At 35.8% G+C, this 15,064-nt stretch overlaps 2 protein-coding genes across 3 annotated transcripts; one reads left to right on the top strand and one right to left on the bottom strand.

Moving 5' to 3' along the window:
- The first annotated feature begins 639 nt into the window (after positions 1-639).
- Positions 640-4,813, top strand: LOC142977698 (cytochrome P450 CYP12A2-like). The gene is made up of 9 exons (XM_076121771.1): positions 640-915; positions 1,355-1,479; positions 1,816-1,952; positions 2,220-2,332; positions 2,408-2,524; positions 2,645-2,923; positions 3,461-3,620; positions 3,793-4,005; positions 4,372-4,813. Exons 1-9 carry the CDS (start codon positions 851-853, stop codon positions 4,696-4,698), a joined length of 1,536 nt encoding a protein of 511 aa, XP_075977886.1. The 5' UTR covers positions 640-850; the 3' UTR covers positions 4,699-4,813.
- A 143-nt stretch (positions 4,814-4,956) lies between these two features.
- Mettl2 (methyltransferase-like protein) lies at positions 4,957-6,730 on the bottom strand. 2 transcript variants are annotated; one of them, XM_076121773.1, is made up of 4 exons: positions 6,523-6,730; positions 6,146-6,298; positions 5,572-5,976; positions 4,957-5,335 (listed from the first exon to the last, which is right to left on the bottom strand). In XM_076121773.1, the coding sequence occupies exons 1-4, from the start codon at positions 6,606-6,608 to the stop codon at positions 5,023-5,025; spliced, it is 957 nt and encodes a 318-aa protein (XP_075977888.1). In that variant the 5' UTR covers positions 6,609-6,730; the 3' UTR covers positions 4,957-5,022. The 2 variants fall into 2 exon arrangements, with proteins under 2 accessions (XP_075977888.1, XP_075977887.1); XM_076121772.1 differs by having other exon boundaries at positions 6,372-6,713.
- Between the last annotated feature and the right edge of the window lie 8,334 nt (positions 6,731-15,064).

Raw genomic sequence — 15,064 nt, forward strand, 5'->3', positions numbered from 1 at the left:
ATTAAGCAACACTAAGCAGTCATGAAAGAGACAGTGTTGTCAACCTGACTCAATACGGCTGCGTTCACTGTTAATATTTTTGCTCTAAGCTTTTGTATTACAATATTAGAACTTGAGATCGATTATTGCTAGCGTTACTTTGTCTATTTTAGCTTATCAAAGATATTTTAATAAACAACCGATGTAAGTAAATGATGTTATGGATTTTTTTCACGAATGGACTTAAAAATATGTTTATATCAGAAAGCTCGAAAATATTTTGTAAACCTCTTCGCGAGTAATAAACTCTCTTGCCTCTTGGGAGACGAAGAGCTCTCACATACCTTGTGTCAAGGAAAGTTATGAAAATTTCTAATATTTAGATTAAGTATACGTAGCTTAGGTAGTTATTTATAAATCAGCGTAGTTCACTCTACAAGTGGTTTACGCGCGTATTTTTGGGCTCATTCTTAATCAAAAGCTACAGTAATCGTTGTAAATTAAAAAGTTGCAATCTAGGAGTCGTGGGTTCGAACCGGCGAACCCCATCAAGGCAGAACAGAAGGCGGGAAGCCCCTTGCCACTCAACAAATTTGAATAATTGAAGTTTTGGATTAATAATTATCGAAGTACCCACTCCTTTTTACCACACCTTATTCGTAGTATGCGTTGTCAAAATAAACACACTGCTATCAATACAATTTGATCATAATTATGTCATATTTCGAACTGTATCAATGTATAGTCACCGAATAACATGTACCTATCACAAGGTCAAACCTATCAGCTGTCAGGGGCAGCTGTGTTGTGCTGCGCGTGTAGTCTATTTGCGATTTTAGTTTGAACACAGTAGTCGTCAAAAGCGGTAATCATGAGACATAGGGCGTTAAGTGAGAGTTTCAGTGTCCTGGCTGTAAGATCGAAACAATTAACGGGGTAAGTATGAACTTACTGATATATTAGTGCATTCTTTTGTTATCTACCTATTTGTCTACTTCCTTTTATGCGTGTTTTCAAAATACTTATGCAAAACAGTCATACCACTGTTATAGAATGATCAAAACAAGATGTTTATAATAGGTGTGCTGTTATAATGTAATCTGCTTACATAGGTAAATATTTCTGCTGTGTTGCGTATTTAATATTTAATTTACAATACACAACGTAGTAATAATGCGTATGCCTAATTATAGCTACTGAATATTATAGCATAGCATGGCATATTATTATAATAGTTTTGTTAATGTCCGGGAGTGGCATAGCCCGGGCATTAACAAAAGTTTTAAAAATCATAGATAATATTTGGGGTTGTGGTGTAGTCATTAATAGCTTTTACTAAAACCTAATAATTTAATTATAATAATATCCGTTTCAGGAATGGATCATCGCGATATTATGCAACTGCAACTACGGTACAAGATGCAAAACCCTTCGATTCTATTCCGGGATTGTCATCTTTGCCGATCATCGGTCCAATGCACCACTTCCTGCCTGTTATAGGTACGTTAGCTTCTATTTCTAGCCCGTTTTTCATTATGACGAATTACAATCAAAAACATCCATTTTGTTTAACAGTAGTCCTCGGATAGGTATACGGCGTTAGTCCGCAAAGACTTAAGTGCTTATAATCCATTTGAGTCCTTATACGATACTTATATTGATAGTGCTCCTTTAACCTACTGCTGAATGCATAATCAGCTAATTGGCGATGCCTTTATTGACCTCAACTAGAACATTTATGAGGAATGATTAAAATCCCGTTCAACGTTTCCTTATTGTGACACAAGCAGCCATCCTTCAAATTTCTGTTACTGATATCGCTTTATGTAATTCCAGGGGAATTCGGACGACATGCAAATTTTTTTGACATGACTGGTGCGTTGCACAAAAAGTTTGGTCCTATGGTAAAAATGGATGGTATTTTTGCTAGAGCCAATGCTGTATTCTTGTTTGATCCGGATCTCATAGACCAGGTAATTATTGCACACATCGAAAATTCTTATGCCCGGTTTCTGAGTACATTTAGCGATAGTTTATCTATTCAATAGCGTTTTTTGTTTGAGTTTAAACGCTATTGAATAGATAAACTACCGCTAAATGTATCTCAAAAACCGGGGGTTAATGAGTTTCGATACGTAGAACATAAATACCTACTTATAATATTCAAACCTGCCTTACTTGGTCTGTATGATAATTTAAGTTACTATCGATGTTATATTTACTTGCTAAATAATTATTAGGTTTACAGATCGCAGGAGTCGAACCCTCTGCGACCTGGTTTTGAAACCTCCGAGTATTTTCGAGAAGTGTTAAAAAAGGATACATTTGAAGGCGTTTATGGACTTACTACAGCGTAATATAAACTTAAATATTCAAAAACATTCTGTAATCTGATGGTAACACTTCCTGTATCTTAATCGTTTTGTAGGCAAGGGGCAAAATGGCGTGATTTCCGTACGAAAGTGAACCCAGCGTTGCTAAAACTCAAACTTGTGAGGGTTTATACGCCGCCACTCGATGAGATAGCCCAGGATTTCGTCGAAAGGTAGGATTTTTTCTATCATTCTACTTTTATGTAATCAACTAACAGATATGTGAATAACAAACAAAAAAAATGCTGGTAAAAAATGTATCATCAAATATAAAATGTTTTTGCATTTTCAAGGTTGAAGCAGTTAAAAGACGATTCAACTTATTTGGTAGACAATTTTCTCTACGAAGTGACTAGATGGTCTTTGGAATCAGTGGCCCTTGTGGGGTTGGGATCACGGCTTGGCTGCATCACAGACGATTTGACCCCTGACCATCCAGCGAGCAAACTAATGCAATGCGCTAAAGACATACTAAAACTTTCTTTCAAAGTAGAATTTCTGCCAAATCCATGGAAGTATATCGCTACACCGAGTTTTAATAAGCTTATGAAAACATATGACACACAATGGGAGTAAGTAGCATACATAATATATACTATCTTTTTATTTTAGGACTAAAAAAACAATATTTCTAGATCTACAACTTGAGAAGATTATCTTCATTCAAGAAGCACTTGGTTGTGTTTAAGCCTCCTTTTGTGTTTAAACCGGGTCTTGCGCGAGGTCACAGTAAATTGCGACAAAAACACATTGGTCGAGACGATCTAACACACGCCAATCTTTAATTAACGGCCATCCTTCACGTGATACCAGTTTAAACTATGACTCATGCATGTGCAATTAGGTACATGACAATAATACAAAACACTTGAAAGTAGTTGTTGAAAATTCTAAACGTGGCGTTCCGCAATCAAGGGCGAGTAGTTGATAATAGAGATATAGAATAAGTGTTCTGGTTATCTTATTTATATACAATATCAAAACAAGTGACAATCGTAGGTACTTATAATTTCTGTAACGTGCAATTAACGGAATATAATGCCTCTAGCCTGTTAGCCAAAGAGAGCAGTTTCTTGCAGAATAACATGTCTTATGAATTAATGTTTCAGCATTAGTACGATGTACATAAATGAAGCTAGGAAGCGTATAGATGCGAGAGGTCACGATATTCCTGAAGAAGATAAAAGTATAATTGAAAAACTACTGGCTATTGACGAGAGAGTTGCTATTTCGATGGCAAATGAAATGTTGTTAGCTGGTATTGACACAGTGAGTATATATTAAGTATTCGTATAATAGCTTTTTACTGCTTCTGGTACAGAATGCGATTATTGCCGGGTATCCTAGAGGTCTCGGATTCGAATCCCGAGAGAAGAATTTATCTATGACGAAAGTTATGGCATAGAAGTGTATACCTGATGACCTATTTTGCTACTTGCAGGTGGCTTTCACAACTACAAACGTGCTCTACCATTTGGCAATAAATCCAGATAAACAAGAGAAGCTACGTGAAGAAATACGTTCAGATGATAAACACAAACGTTACCTGAAGGCTTGTTTGAAGGAAGCCCTGAGAATTTGGCACGTAGTTCCTTCTAACCTGAGGAGAACTGACAAAGATTTCGTCGTTGGTGGATATCACATTCCTCCAGGGGTAAGTGTTGATTTAATTTCTGAGACAGGCACATGGCTGCGACGTACGAATTTTGAGAATTGTAACTTGCAAAAGATCAAGGTCTTCATCAATAGCCGGGTCCAGACTAAGCGAGCAGCCTCGCAAGGCAATATCTCAGTCTCTTTTCTTTAGAATCGAAATGAGCGAGACTGAGATATTGCCTCGAGAGGCTGCTCGCTTAGTCTGGACCCGGCTATTGAATATCTGCTTACTAAAAAAACTGCCCTTCGAGGTGCAAGAGATAGGTAGTCAACTTTAGAGTTGCTGGAGTAGATTAAAGACATTCAGGTAATATGAATTATATCCTGTGAAACGTTACTAATAAAATGTTTCTCCGTCTTTTAGGTGGACGTGATAGCCCCAAATCAATACTTATCACGATTGGAAAAGTATTACCCGCGTCCGAACGAGTATATTCCCGAAAGATGGCTGGCAGACAAGTCAGATCCCTTGTATTATGGAAATGCACATCCTATGGTGACCTTACCCTTCGGTTTTGGCATACGAAGTTGTATCGGCCGAAGAATTGCAGAACTAGAAATTGAGTTACTATTAGCGAGGGTGATTGATGAGTTCAAATTCACATGGGATGGACCACCATTAAAAGTCGTGAGTCACATAATAAATTCAATTGAGAAGCCATTCTACTTCAAAATAGAAAGTGCTAAATAAATTATCAAGTCTTTTAGACATGTCTTAAAACAACCTATCTGTACATACTGAGATTACTTTTCGTCTTTGAGATAAGATATCGAAGTAAAAAGAAAGATTAGATTTAAGGGCCAAATTGTTATTGTCTGGTGTCTAGAGATTTATCACTTACAAATGTCGATCAGTACAAAAATTGTTTTGTATACATCTATCATTATTATTATTGATGTTTAACATATATTTTCTAAAAGGGTAAACATATTTAATGAATAAGTAAAGTTGTATGTACATACATGTATTAAATCATAAGTGTGATTTGTAAGCATTATAATAAACTCGTTTTTATCATAAAGGCTTTCTGTATTTTCCTTGTATCCAAACTCTGTACATTTTCAACATCCTGCCTCTATTCACTTGAAGTCTTCTATCAATTAAATTTTGTTCTTCTGTAAAACCTGCTTCTTTAAAAAGGTTTGTTATTTCTTCTTGTGTAAAGAAGTAAACTCTAGTGTTATCTCCTCGGGCATAGAAGTTATCTGAGATGCAGCGACCTTTCTTGAATCTTAACTGGGCGAGGTCATAGCGGCCGTAGTCGCGGAAAACCACTAGGCCTCCAGGTTTGAGGTATTTATACATGTTGCTGATTACTGTAGGCATTCTGAAATAAATACAAACATACATTAATTTGTGGGTTCAAGTGAGTTAATATGAGTGCAGAGTCTGACGGACCAGGGCAGTTTACAAGAATGTTAATGTTTTACAAGAATCACAGGTCCACACACCCTATCTGAAAAAAGGCAGCCTGTTTGAAGGAAAAAGTTAAGATTTTAAAATGTTATGGTCAGTTTCAGTTACTGGTCAAGGCCAGATTTAAAATCATAAACCACTACTTACTTGACAGGATCAATAGCTGACAGCACAAATATCAACACAATAATATCCACAGAGTTTTCCGGAAATGGTACATCCCATTTATCAAGTGTAGCGTCTAACACAAACACGTTACATCTCTTTGTATTATACAGTTCACTTTGTTTCATAATGTCTATGGCTGTTGATGAGAAATCGCACCCATAAATAAAAAGGTTTGGGTCTTGGCTATATTGAAGTATAGGAAAGATAGTATTGCCCACTCCACAACCTATTTCGAATATGACACGTTTTTCACTTGTGCTTTGCGGTTCAGAATTTTGTACGATATTGTTTTCACCTTCAGGGTATACTCTTACTGGTGCTGAGGTGTTGTCCGGAGCCAGTTCAGGGAATTCGGTGAATAACCAGTGACGATCTTTGAAAAATCTGAAACATTTCCAAAAGAATCATGAATAATTTGTTTGTAACTTTCTGTTTTAAGTAATTGATTGGCATTTGTTTAGAGAAAAGGTTTGGTGACATGAATAAACAGAGAATAGTAATTGCATGGCAAAACAGTCTGTAGTCTAATGTTTAAGTTAAGTATCTAACTTACCGGTTTTGGTGTATGTCATAAAATGCATCCCAATGTTTATCAGCATCAACTTCCAAAGATTTTAAATGGTCTTCAGAGAATGTTATCTGTGAGTTTTGCTCAACTTTTTCCTTTGCCACCTTTTCTTGTTCTTCGTCCCAGTCAACATTGTCCCTAAGAATAAAAAATAAATAAAGTTATCTATGGTACTATCAAAATTAGGCTGAATGAAAGAAATAACAAGTACCAGGCATTAAAAAGAAAAATATGTTTTGTATCATTCAAGTGTCGCCCGCCTCCCGCCGGTTTCTTTCTATATCTAGTTTTTTCAAGCTCCAATAGCTTATCATCTCGCCGGGAGTTCTTACAAGACCTAATGAAAGAAGTAAATACGGTACCACGCGTTATGTTTAAAAACTTCCTCAGCATTTTTCAAAAATCTGTTTCCAAACTGCGGCCGCTTTTCCGTAGAAGAGTCTTCCATTTGATAGCTCTATAATCACTGTTTCACGTTTTTTAATCTTGAAAATATGGTAAACCTTATTCTCTCTAATAAATACACAGGATAACCTCTGAAGTCTAAAGTACTGACGTTGACATTTCAACAATGACACTGACACTTAGTTGGCTGGCAATGACAGTTATGACAATTTTAGAATCGTTTAGAAACTGAACATATCTTAGAGATTTTTACGACCTACGTACATAATTACGCTATTGACCCAGAGATGGCGTGACAGCATAATATTTGAAGTTGGTAAAGTAAGTTTATAATTTATTTTTACATCTACTTGGGATATATATATCACATAGATGTACATACATCATTAAAGCACTGCTTGAAATAAGTTAATTTATTTTAGATTGGAAAAGGCAGGTTTTTAATACATCATTACCTCTAATGATAATGAACATTAGTTGAAATGTTATTTTTCCCGCTGTATATCTTTAATATATCTGTATATAATTAAATAAAATGTATTAAAATATTTAAAAATGGCCGTTATACAATCTTGAAATGAAATAAATAAGCTATTCTCGTGATTCCATTAATGTATCGTAGAAAGGTCGAGAGTCGTCGGTATGTCAATTATACCAAGGCGCTGTGGAAAGAATTACGGTGTTCATTGAACGGGCTGCTTCGAAGCAATTCTATGCTGTAATTTTGCAATATTCGTATTGGCAGGCATTAATCTATCCCGCCCCATTATTCTTTGATCTATTTTGTAGGTGCCGGTAACGCAATGTACTTACATAATCTATTGTACTTACTTACTAGACATTGAAAAACAGATCTATGAATCAAAATGACTGTTAAGTAGTGTTAAGGCTCTGACGGATGTACCTATGTCTATTTTACTGAAATGACTGTAAAACAATAGTAAGTATAATAAATTCGCCTTTTCTTTAAAATTGGCCCTTAATTAACTTCTCGTACTACATAACATATTATTTGAATGATTATTGTAATTAATATTCATAATGTAATTCAGATATAAAATATACTCTAACACTGCCAATTTTGTGTCGTATTCAAAGTTATAGCGCCATAAAAGACGGTTTTGATGCTGTTCTCTGATCAAAGTAAACACCATAAAAACGATTCCACGGGTCATTAAAGACTTTCCACAAACGAAATAGCCGCACGTTCACAATTTATATCGCCAGTTAAATAAAGAAAACTCAGCAAGACACATTTGCGTAATATAGCATTCTAGGAATGCAACTACACTGCACTATATTAACTGATGTCTTCTCGCTAACTTTGATATTAAGTGTTCTTGTGTGTGTGATACTTATGTGTTAACGATAGTATGTGCTACGCATGTTTATTTATTTAACCTTGGTAATCATGTATATTGCGTATGTGTGCATGACAACTTAAGCCCTAATTTGCACTTGCAATTCTATAAACATACAATCAAAACTTTAATTAAGCATCTAACATAGAGTAGAAACTAAATATACCGAACTCCAGACGTAGCTTTACATTAAATAATATATCTACATACAATTCTCGGCTGTATCAAACTCGTAACACAAATTCAAGCTGCAAGTCTGTAAAGCGAACTGTATCTACGTAGTATTAGTCGTATGTTTCTATCGCAAACCCTGCTAACTTCGCGCAAGTTATGCACTCGATTTGGGAACTGTCTCGTGTCGCGATAGTTACCTGTCAGCACTACTAAGTATGGTGCACCGTAGTCTATGAACGCGTGCACTAAACTATGTAGCTTTAACCCGTGAATTCTCCTTTGGTATCCGATCGGATTATGTATGAAAGCGTATCCCCGCTTTATTGTGTAGTGCTGAGATCCTATGTCACGTCTAATCCTCGATCGAACCTACGCAGCTACGTCACGATTAATTAAAGTTATGGTGCTGAATACGTTCGTAGCTACCTAATGTACCTATTCACATCGTTCGCGTATCAAGTACAACAGCAGCTCATTCCCTCATTCAACTTTTATGACATGCACGGGCAGATAAGCGGCTAATGCTGTCTTTGTTTCCCTTAACCCCCCCTTTACAGTGGGGAACCATAAAACAGATTTTGAGCATTAAATGATTTTACGACTTCTTGATGAGTTTCTAATATTTATAATCTATGTAAAGTCTGTATAGAATTCAGACAGTTTTTATCAGGCCTTTTCTTGAGAAGGTTGGATAATGCTTCCATTAGATTGACATTAAAATAATTTCTGTAAACGGAGTGCTAAATTTTTTTCTTTTGATCGATAGATCAATCCTATTTTTATGATGAACTTACGAGATCCCTTGACTTTTCTTGACAACTGTACCTGATTTTATCTTAAAGCGGATGATCATATTAGTATGTCTTAAAATAGTTAAACATATTGGCGAACTTAGATTCTTTTATTAGTTTACGAAGTTCTTCACTAGCTACAAACTTTTAATTACTTATTCCTAGACTCACGTTGCTAGTTCCTTTCAATTTATGTTTGTGCCGCACTCGTGGGTGGATCTAATATGAGAGCAGAATATATTTTTAAGTAGGTAACGTATGAGTTAAATCGGCTCGGTCCCTATCAATGACTCCTAAGACTTTCCAGTTCCTAAGACTCGGAATAGTTCCACTATTTCTAATTTAAGAGTTTCTAAACTCTGAACTGAGTGAAAAGTTAAGATAGTTTTAAATTGATATGTATGCAACATTAACTTTTTATTTATGTATCAAATAATTGTAATTTATAGTAAGTAAATATATCGTTAAAGTTGATCAGCAAGCATATTAGCATATTGCTGTTCTGTTATGCACATTCCTTGTTACATAATTATAAGTTTCTCTACGTCTCTACATAATATAATATTTTCAATGGAGTCTTGCCTGCGGGTACGATGGCACGGCCTTCGGGAATGCAGAAGTAGGTATTTATTGCCGTACCCTTTAGTGAGCCAAGAGATATGTACCGATATCTGTGTGTGAAAATAAATAATTCATTTCCTGAAATAAATTTTAACTGGGTGGGTAACACAGGTTGGGTAGAAAATGCTTTGCATTTTGGCTCTATATATTTTTATTTCCGTGTAACTGTATTTCCAACATATTGTATTTCTTTAAATACTTTAAACATAGGTACTTTAGTCTAAATGAAATAGCTGATACCTATTCAATATTAAATTCCAATCTAAAACAGTACCTTCATTAATTAATTTTTGGTCAGCCATAGAGCCACGATTAAAAATAGCTCACGTTTCCTATTACAAAATTTAATTTAAGACTGAAGTCTTAAGGAGGGATATCATTTTATCGTGAAGTCTATTTCTAAAACGAGACACCCTTGCAGGCTCCATTAGAGGCAGCGGTATCGGCGGGGGTGGTGCGGGGTGCGGGAGGGTGGTTCTACAAACAATCCTCGCGGATATTGAACGGCGATGCGTTCGGAAATGCAGCGCCGCCGGCTGCGTGCAACGGAACGGTTCACGTCTCATTGCACGGGAACCAACGTGTGAAGATATGAACGGCCTCATTTTCATCTCGTTTGTATTCATATTACAATTGAATTTTGAATAGACAATAGGGAGATTTTATTTTCATAAACATCCGGCATTTCTATCGGATGCTGTAAGAGAACGTGTTATCATGCAATAAAAATACCTTGGGTTGCTCATATTTTATTGACTTAACATATTTTTGCGGGTATAAACAGGAGTTTATGAACTTAATTTGCTAGTAATTTAGGTTTTATGAAACTGCTTCGCCCAACGTTATCTTAACCATTTTAAACTATAAGCAACAAGGCTGGCTTCGAGGTACGATGATTTTATAATAAAAAGAAATTGCGTCGTTAACTCGCCGTTCATACAGGAAAAATCCAGTTTTTATGTAGTCTAACCAACATTTCACACTGAAACCTTAAATGAAAGTTTCTTAAGCGGTATGCGAGGGTTGAAAAATTGAAATTGACGTTTCTCTCGAGTAATATAGCTAGTGAACTAATAGTTAGATGTAACGTGTATAGATAGGTGGCGAGCCCAGCCATCTGTTGCGGTCAAGTGTGCTCCTTCCGAAGTGGGATGAGCCTCCATCCTTCATGGACCAAATAAAACGATGCGAGCTCACAAAGTAGATATCTAATGTATTGTGAGAGTCCGTCATGTGGGTGGCTAAGTATTTTATGTCTTTTTATACGAAAATAGAAGCTTTGTTGTGTGTGTGTTTTGTGTAAAAGGCCAATAAATAAGAAATGAATTATTATTTGTAATCTGGTCGTATAAATTCATTTCTTGGTATTCTTTTCAGTTAATCTGGACTATGACAAAATACATTTCTCTTTGCTTTATTATCGTATACGTCCATAAAAATAAATGATTACCTAGCTAATGCAAAAGTTCTAGATAACAATAATCCAAAAATCCAAAAAATACAACAAATCTAAAACGTGACCTATTTTTCGTCAGAGTTTCCACGAAAATCCGCGTATGTGATAGAATCATTAAAACTGTTATCATCTCGTTGGAACAGAGATTACAAGCCTAAATGTTCATTAGGAAAGTTCATGTTTCATTTTCACGTTGAGTCAAACGAGTCGCTGAAAAACTATCTGCAAGTAGAATTTTCCATTTCAGATTGGAATTTTAAGCCGTATCGACTTACTTTTTTCCCTAACTCCGATATTTGGGTAACATTTTTTTGACGTAAATGTAGTTTAGGTAAAGTAAAGTAAATATTTCTTGTAGGTACCTACATGAAAAATTTCGCCGATTCAGGTAATATAAGTATGTAATTATTACTAACTACTTATTTCTAATTATAACTAAAAATAAATCATACAGTTACTACACATATACTACTCAAAATAAATGTTTCTGTTATTCAACAAACATTAAATAAAGTATATTTTTAAAACGGTTGTTTACTTACTATTCTATTCTTTTTGTATAAAAGGAAACATTTACATTATAGCAGCCTTTGTGTGGTATCGACGAGCTTCTTAAGAAATGAAAGCGATACGGATGCCAACAACACTGCAACACAGGTAGCCAATAGGATTTGTATGGACAAACACTGAACAGAATGCGATAAAGGTTCCGTTGCTTTCAAATAAGTATTAAAAATATTTACGATACTTTAAGCACGTAAGTTTTTGTTTTAAAGATAATAGTGTGTACTAGATTATGATATAAGTGTTGTAAATTGCAATATCGTTGCTTATTACACATGTATGTATATGGCTTAAATAGAGAAAGGATTTTAATAGAAGCAATATTTTTGCAATAATCTTTTCTGTAAAATATTTATGAGCTCTACGATAACTAGCTAGAATTCTACATTAAATGGGCATATACCAAAGTTTGACTAATTTTCTTGTTACAAACTTAAATATAATGTATGAGAATAGAATCAAGATATCATACACCATTTAAGCGAATTCTGCAGCAGATTATTTTAAGCTGTCTGGCGACAAAATCGAATATCAAAGCATGTCTTACAGTTCCATGCAGGTATTTTTACAAAACGGCTTATCCCTTTTATATTGAACCTTCATATAAGCTTAAATAAATGTATAGCCAGCCAGACAAAGTCCTTTGCATGTGGTTTTAAGATTCCTCCTTTGAAACGATTTAAAGGAATACCTCAGAAAATATTCCAGAAATAAAACGGTTGGACAAAGAACTTGATTCAAAAGACGAGTGCATCCCTAGTGCAAATGTAACTGTGTGCAGACATTGTGTTCTGGCTTACTTCCAATATCACGACCCTTGGTTACAGTTTGATGTTCCATGTAATATGGATAATGTCCTATACATGCCTACGCCATCATACAAATTAAATACCATTTCGTAGAGCAATCCGCTGAAGTACGGATTAAATAAAAACTGGAAGTCTATCTCATAATTCCGATCATAGAACTTTTTACGTATAAAAATAGCGTGTCGGTGATTATACTCGATTGTTGCACACTTGCATTTTTTAAGGTAGCTTAATCTCATGTTGAGCTCCAAGTTTTCACGATATGATAGCATAGAAAAAAGTTTAAAACATTGTTGTAATATTTATCGTCATTAATAAATTCAGTATAATTGAGATAATTATGGGAGAGTTGGTAGCAATTAGCGTCAGTCGGAGGCGGCGGAGGGTGCTCCTCACAAGAGCCATCTGGCGGGCCTCCAATGTGGCGCTCCTTAACACGAGAAAATTCACTCGTTCACCGGCATAACTGTTTCACAATGACGACTCCACAGCGAAAAATAAAATTTTGGAGATGTCAGTGCTAACGGCTTTGACTATTGTGCTTCAATGGAGCGAGGGACTGCCATAATTATAAAATATTCCCTTTCAACCACACTACGAAGTCACACTGTAAGCGTGATGCTTTATGAAAATGCATTCAGTATTCAAAAATCTTACTTAATATTTTAAAGCGCCTTAATATACGTGAGTACGTATTTATAATGCAAAGGAATACGAAACCTTTACCCTTTTACGGGGATCCATCGAGTGGATGACGTCTCTCTGCTTCATTTCCTTTAAAAGTCAGATGCGATGCGGATAATGCACGCCTATGAAATTATTTATACTCGATGAAATGTTACAGCTGTATTTCATATTTTGACGCCATGCCATTTAAATATTTTTCCCTAATGTAATTATCGCATATATTATGTATTAAATATATTTTACAATTTGGCGTAGCTCCAGCGTAGACCGTCGTAGCAAATATTCCCAACGCTTCAAATTGTACAGTTTCTGTTTTAACTACCAAAATTAAGTGGTCGGGAGAATCCAATATTACAAAATTAAAGATGTTTGACTTAACTTTTAGTTACGTCATTATCGTAAGCAGATGTGTGAAAATAAAGTCATTCAAATCCAATTACACATCATACTATATTGTAGGCGTTATCTAAATTGCAGTTAAAGCCTATTCTGTTATTCAAATTTCCATAATAGATGTGTATATTACCATCAATTTAATTTATGTTTTATTTTCTAATTAAAGACGGCAATAAAACGAGTGAAGATGTGTTAATTGGTTATATTATGATAAGTTAAGTGCGTGGTGTAAGTATAGGGCGTCTTACATCAGTGCCTCAGTAGTGAAGTGGGCAAGCAGTGTGCAGCGCAGAGGTCGAGTGCCTCTGGCGTATTTCCAAACTATTCAGTCGCTGTGTGTAGGTATTTGTCGCTTTGTATCGATTTGACTCACTGAAACTGTAATTTCTAGTAACGACAACGTGCCGAAGCTTCTAACACTCTCTACATTATATTCACTACCTGACTCTCAGAATCTTCTAAAAGATATCGGAAAGTAAATTCTCCAACGAGTCTACCTCATCATAAACACAGATGTTAAGTGTAGGCAACTTCTGTCTTGATTGTACAAACTTTAAATAACTTTTGAGTTTACAGTGTTGTTGCGTGGGCTACGGCCAGGTGAGGCAAATTTATTCGCTTTATTAATATGCAGGTTTTGATAGGTTTATAAATACCTTACAAAGTCCACCAGCCAGCTTGCCTTGAGTTTACCGAGAGGTGCTTATGGCTATTGGTAAACACTATTCAGCATCCTATGGGTCCTCTCTGAGTTATCTGTAAGAGATATAGTTAGTTAAACATGTTTCGTAGATGTGCTATATTCGTATACACACACACATACGTGAGAGTTACTTAGAGAATAAAGTAAAAAAATGTTTAACTTTTTGTCGTCTGTACCGCTCGTATGTTAATATGACCGAGACATTCGTTTATTGTAAACGTAGTATTTATTGTTCACATGTGTAGATGTGTAGTGTGTACTAGTATGTAGTTGTATGTATATTGTAGAGAGAAGGACGGGTGTAGTCTGTATGCGCGGCTCTCCACCGAGCTCGAAACTTGAGTGGCCAACATTGTCGGCCACGCGGTGAAACTTCGTTTTTCATTTAATTTGCCCGAAACGAGTGCAGCTTACAATATTTTCAACGCTTGCAACTTTCGACTTGGTCCTTCGTTATAAATTTTATAGTTAGCTACGACCGGGCGTGTTGTACCCTTACCTTAACCATCACTTATAAAACCACCCCAACTGTAATGAATTTAGTGCCTGAAATGTCAAGCCAGTGTAGGCGACAGTTTCAAACTAAGTTTGGTGGTGCAAAGTGTTATTCGTTGCGCCGTTTCTTTTTCAGCTGTGACTCGCAATTCGGAACAGTTATAAATGATGTCATTGATAACGACGTGCGAGTAGTGATCGCTCATAATTCCTCTGCGAACATATTCGCTCGTATATAGCCGCTAACATAAATTTGTCCGATGGTATCGTCAACAGTATTGCGGACTGTACATTATTTTTATGTTCCCATAAATCCGGTGTAAGTACAATTTGTACGTAGAAGCTGAGACATAACAGTGAACGGTTTTCAATAAACAAGCTTAGCGCCGTGAAGCGTGAGCGCACGCCTCAATACTTAGGTCTGCAGGCGTGCGTGTGGAGC

This window comes from Anticarsia gemmatalis, chromosome 13 (assembly GCF_050436995.1).
Source record: "Anticarsia gemmatalis isolate Benzon Research Colony breed Stoneville strain chromosome 13, ilAntGemm2 primary, whole genome shotgun sequence".
In the NCBI taxonomy this organism is placed as follows: Eukaryota; Metazoa; Arthropoda; class Insecta; order Lepidoptera; family Erebidae; genus Anticarsia; species Anticarsia gemmatalis.

Excerpts from the sequence above, each read along its gene's own strand:
- LOC142977698 (XM_076121771.1), top strand. The coding sequence starts at position 851 with ATGAGACATAGGGCGTTAAGTGAGAGTTTCAGTGTCCTGGCTGTAAGA. Across the intron at positions 1,480-1,815 it reads CCACTTCCTGCCTGTTATAG|GGGAATTCGGACGACATGCA; the intron begins GTACGTTAGCTT and ends ATGTAATTCCAG. Across the intron at positions 2,924-3,460 it reads ACATATGACACACAATGGGA|CATTAGTACGATGTACATAA; the intron begins GTAAGTAGCATA and ends TTAATGTTTCAG.
- Mettl2 (XM_076121772.1), bottom strand. The coding sequence starts at position 6,553 with ATGCTGAGGAAGTTTTTAAACATAACGCGTGGTACCGTATTTACTTCT. Across the intron at positions 6,299-6,371 it reads ATTTTTCTTTTTAATGCCTG|GGACAATGTTGACTGGGACG; the intron begins GTACTTGTTATT and ends TTTTATTCTTAG. Across the intron at positions 5,977-6,145 it reads TATGACATACACCAAAACCG|ATTTTTCAAAGATCGTCACT; the intron begins GTAAGTTAGATA and ends GAAATGTTTCAG.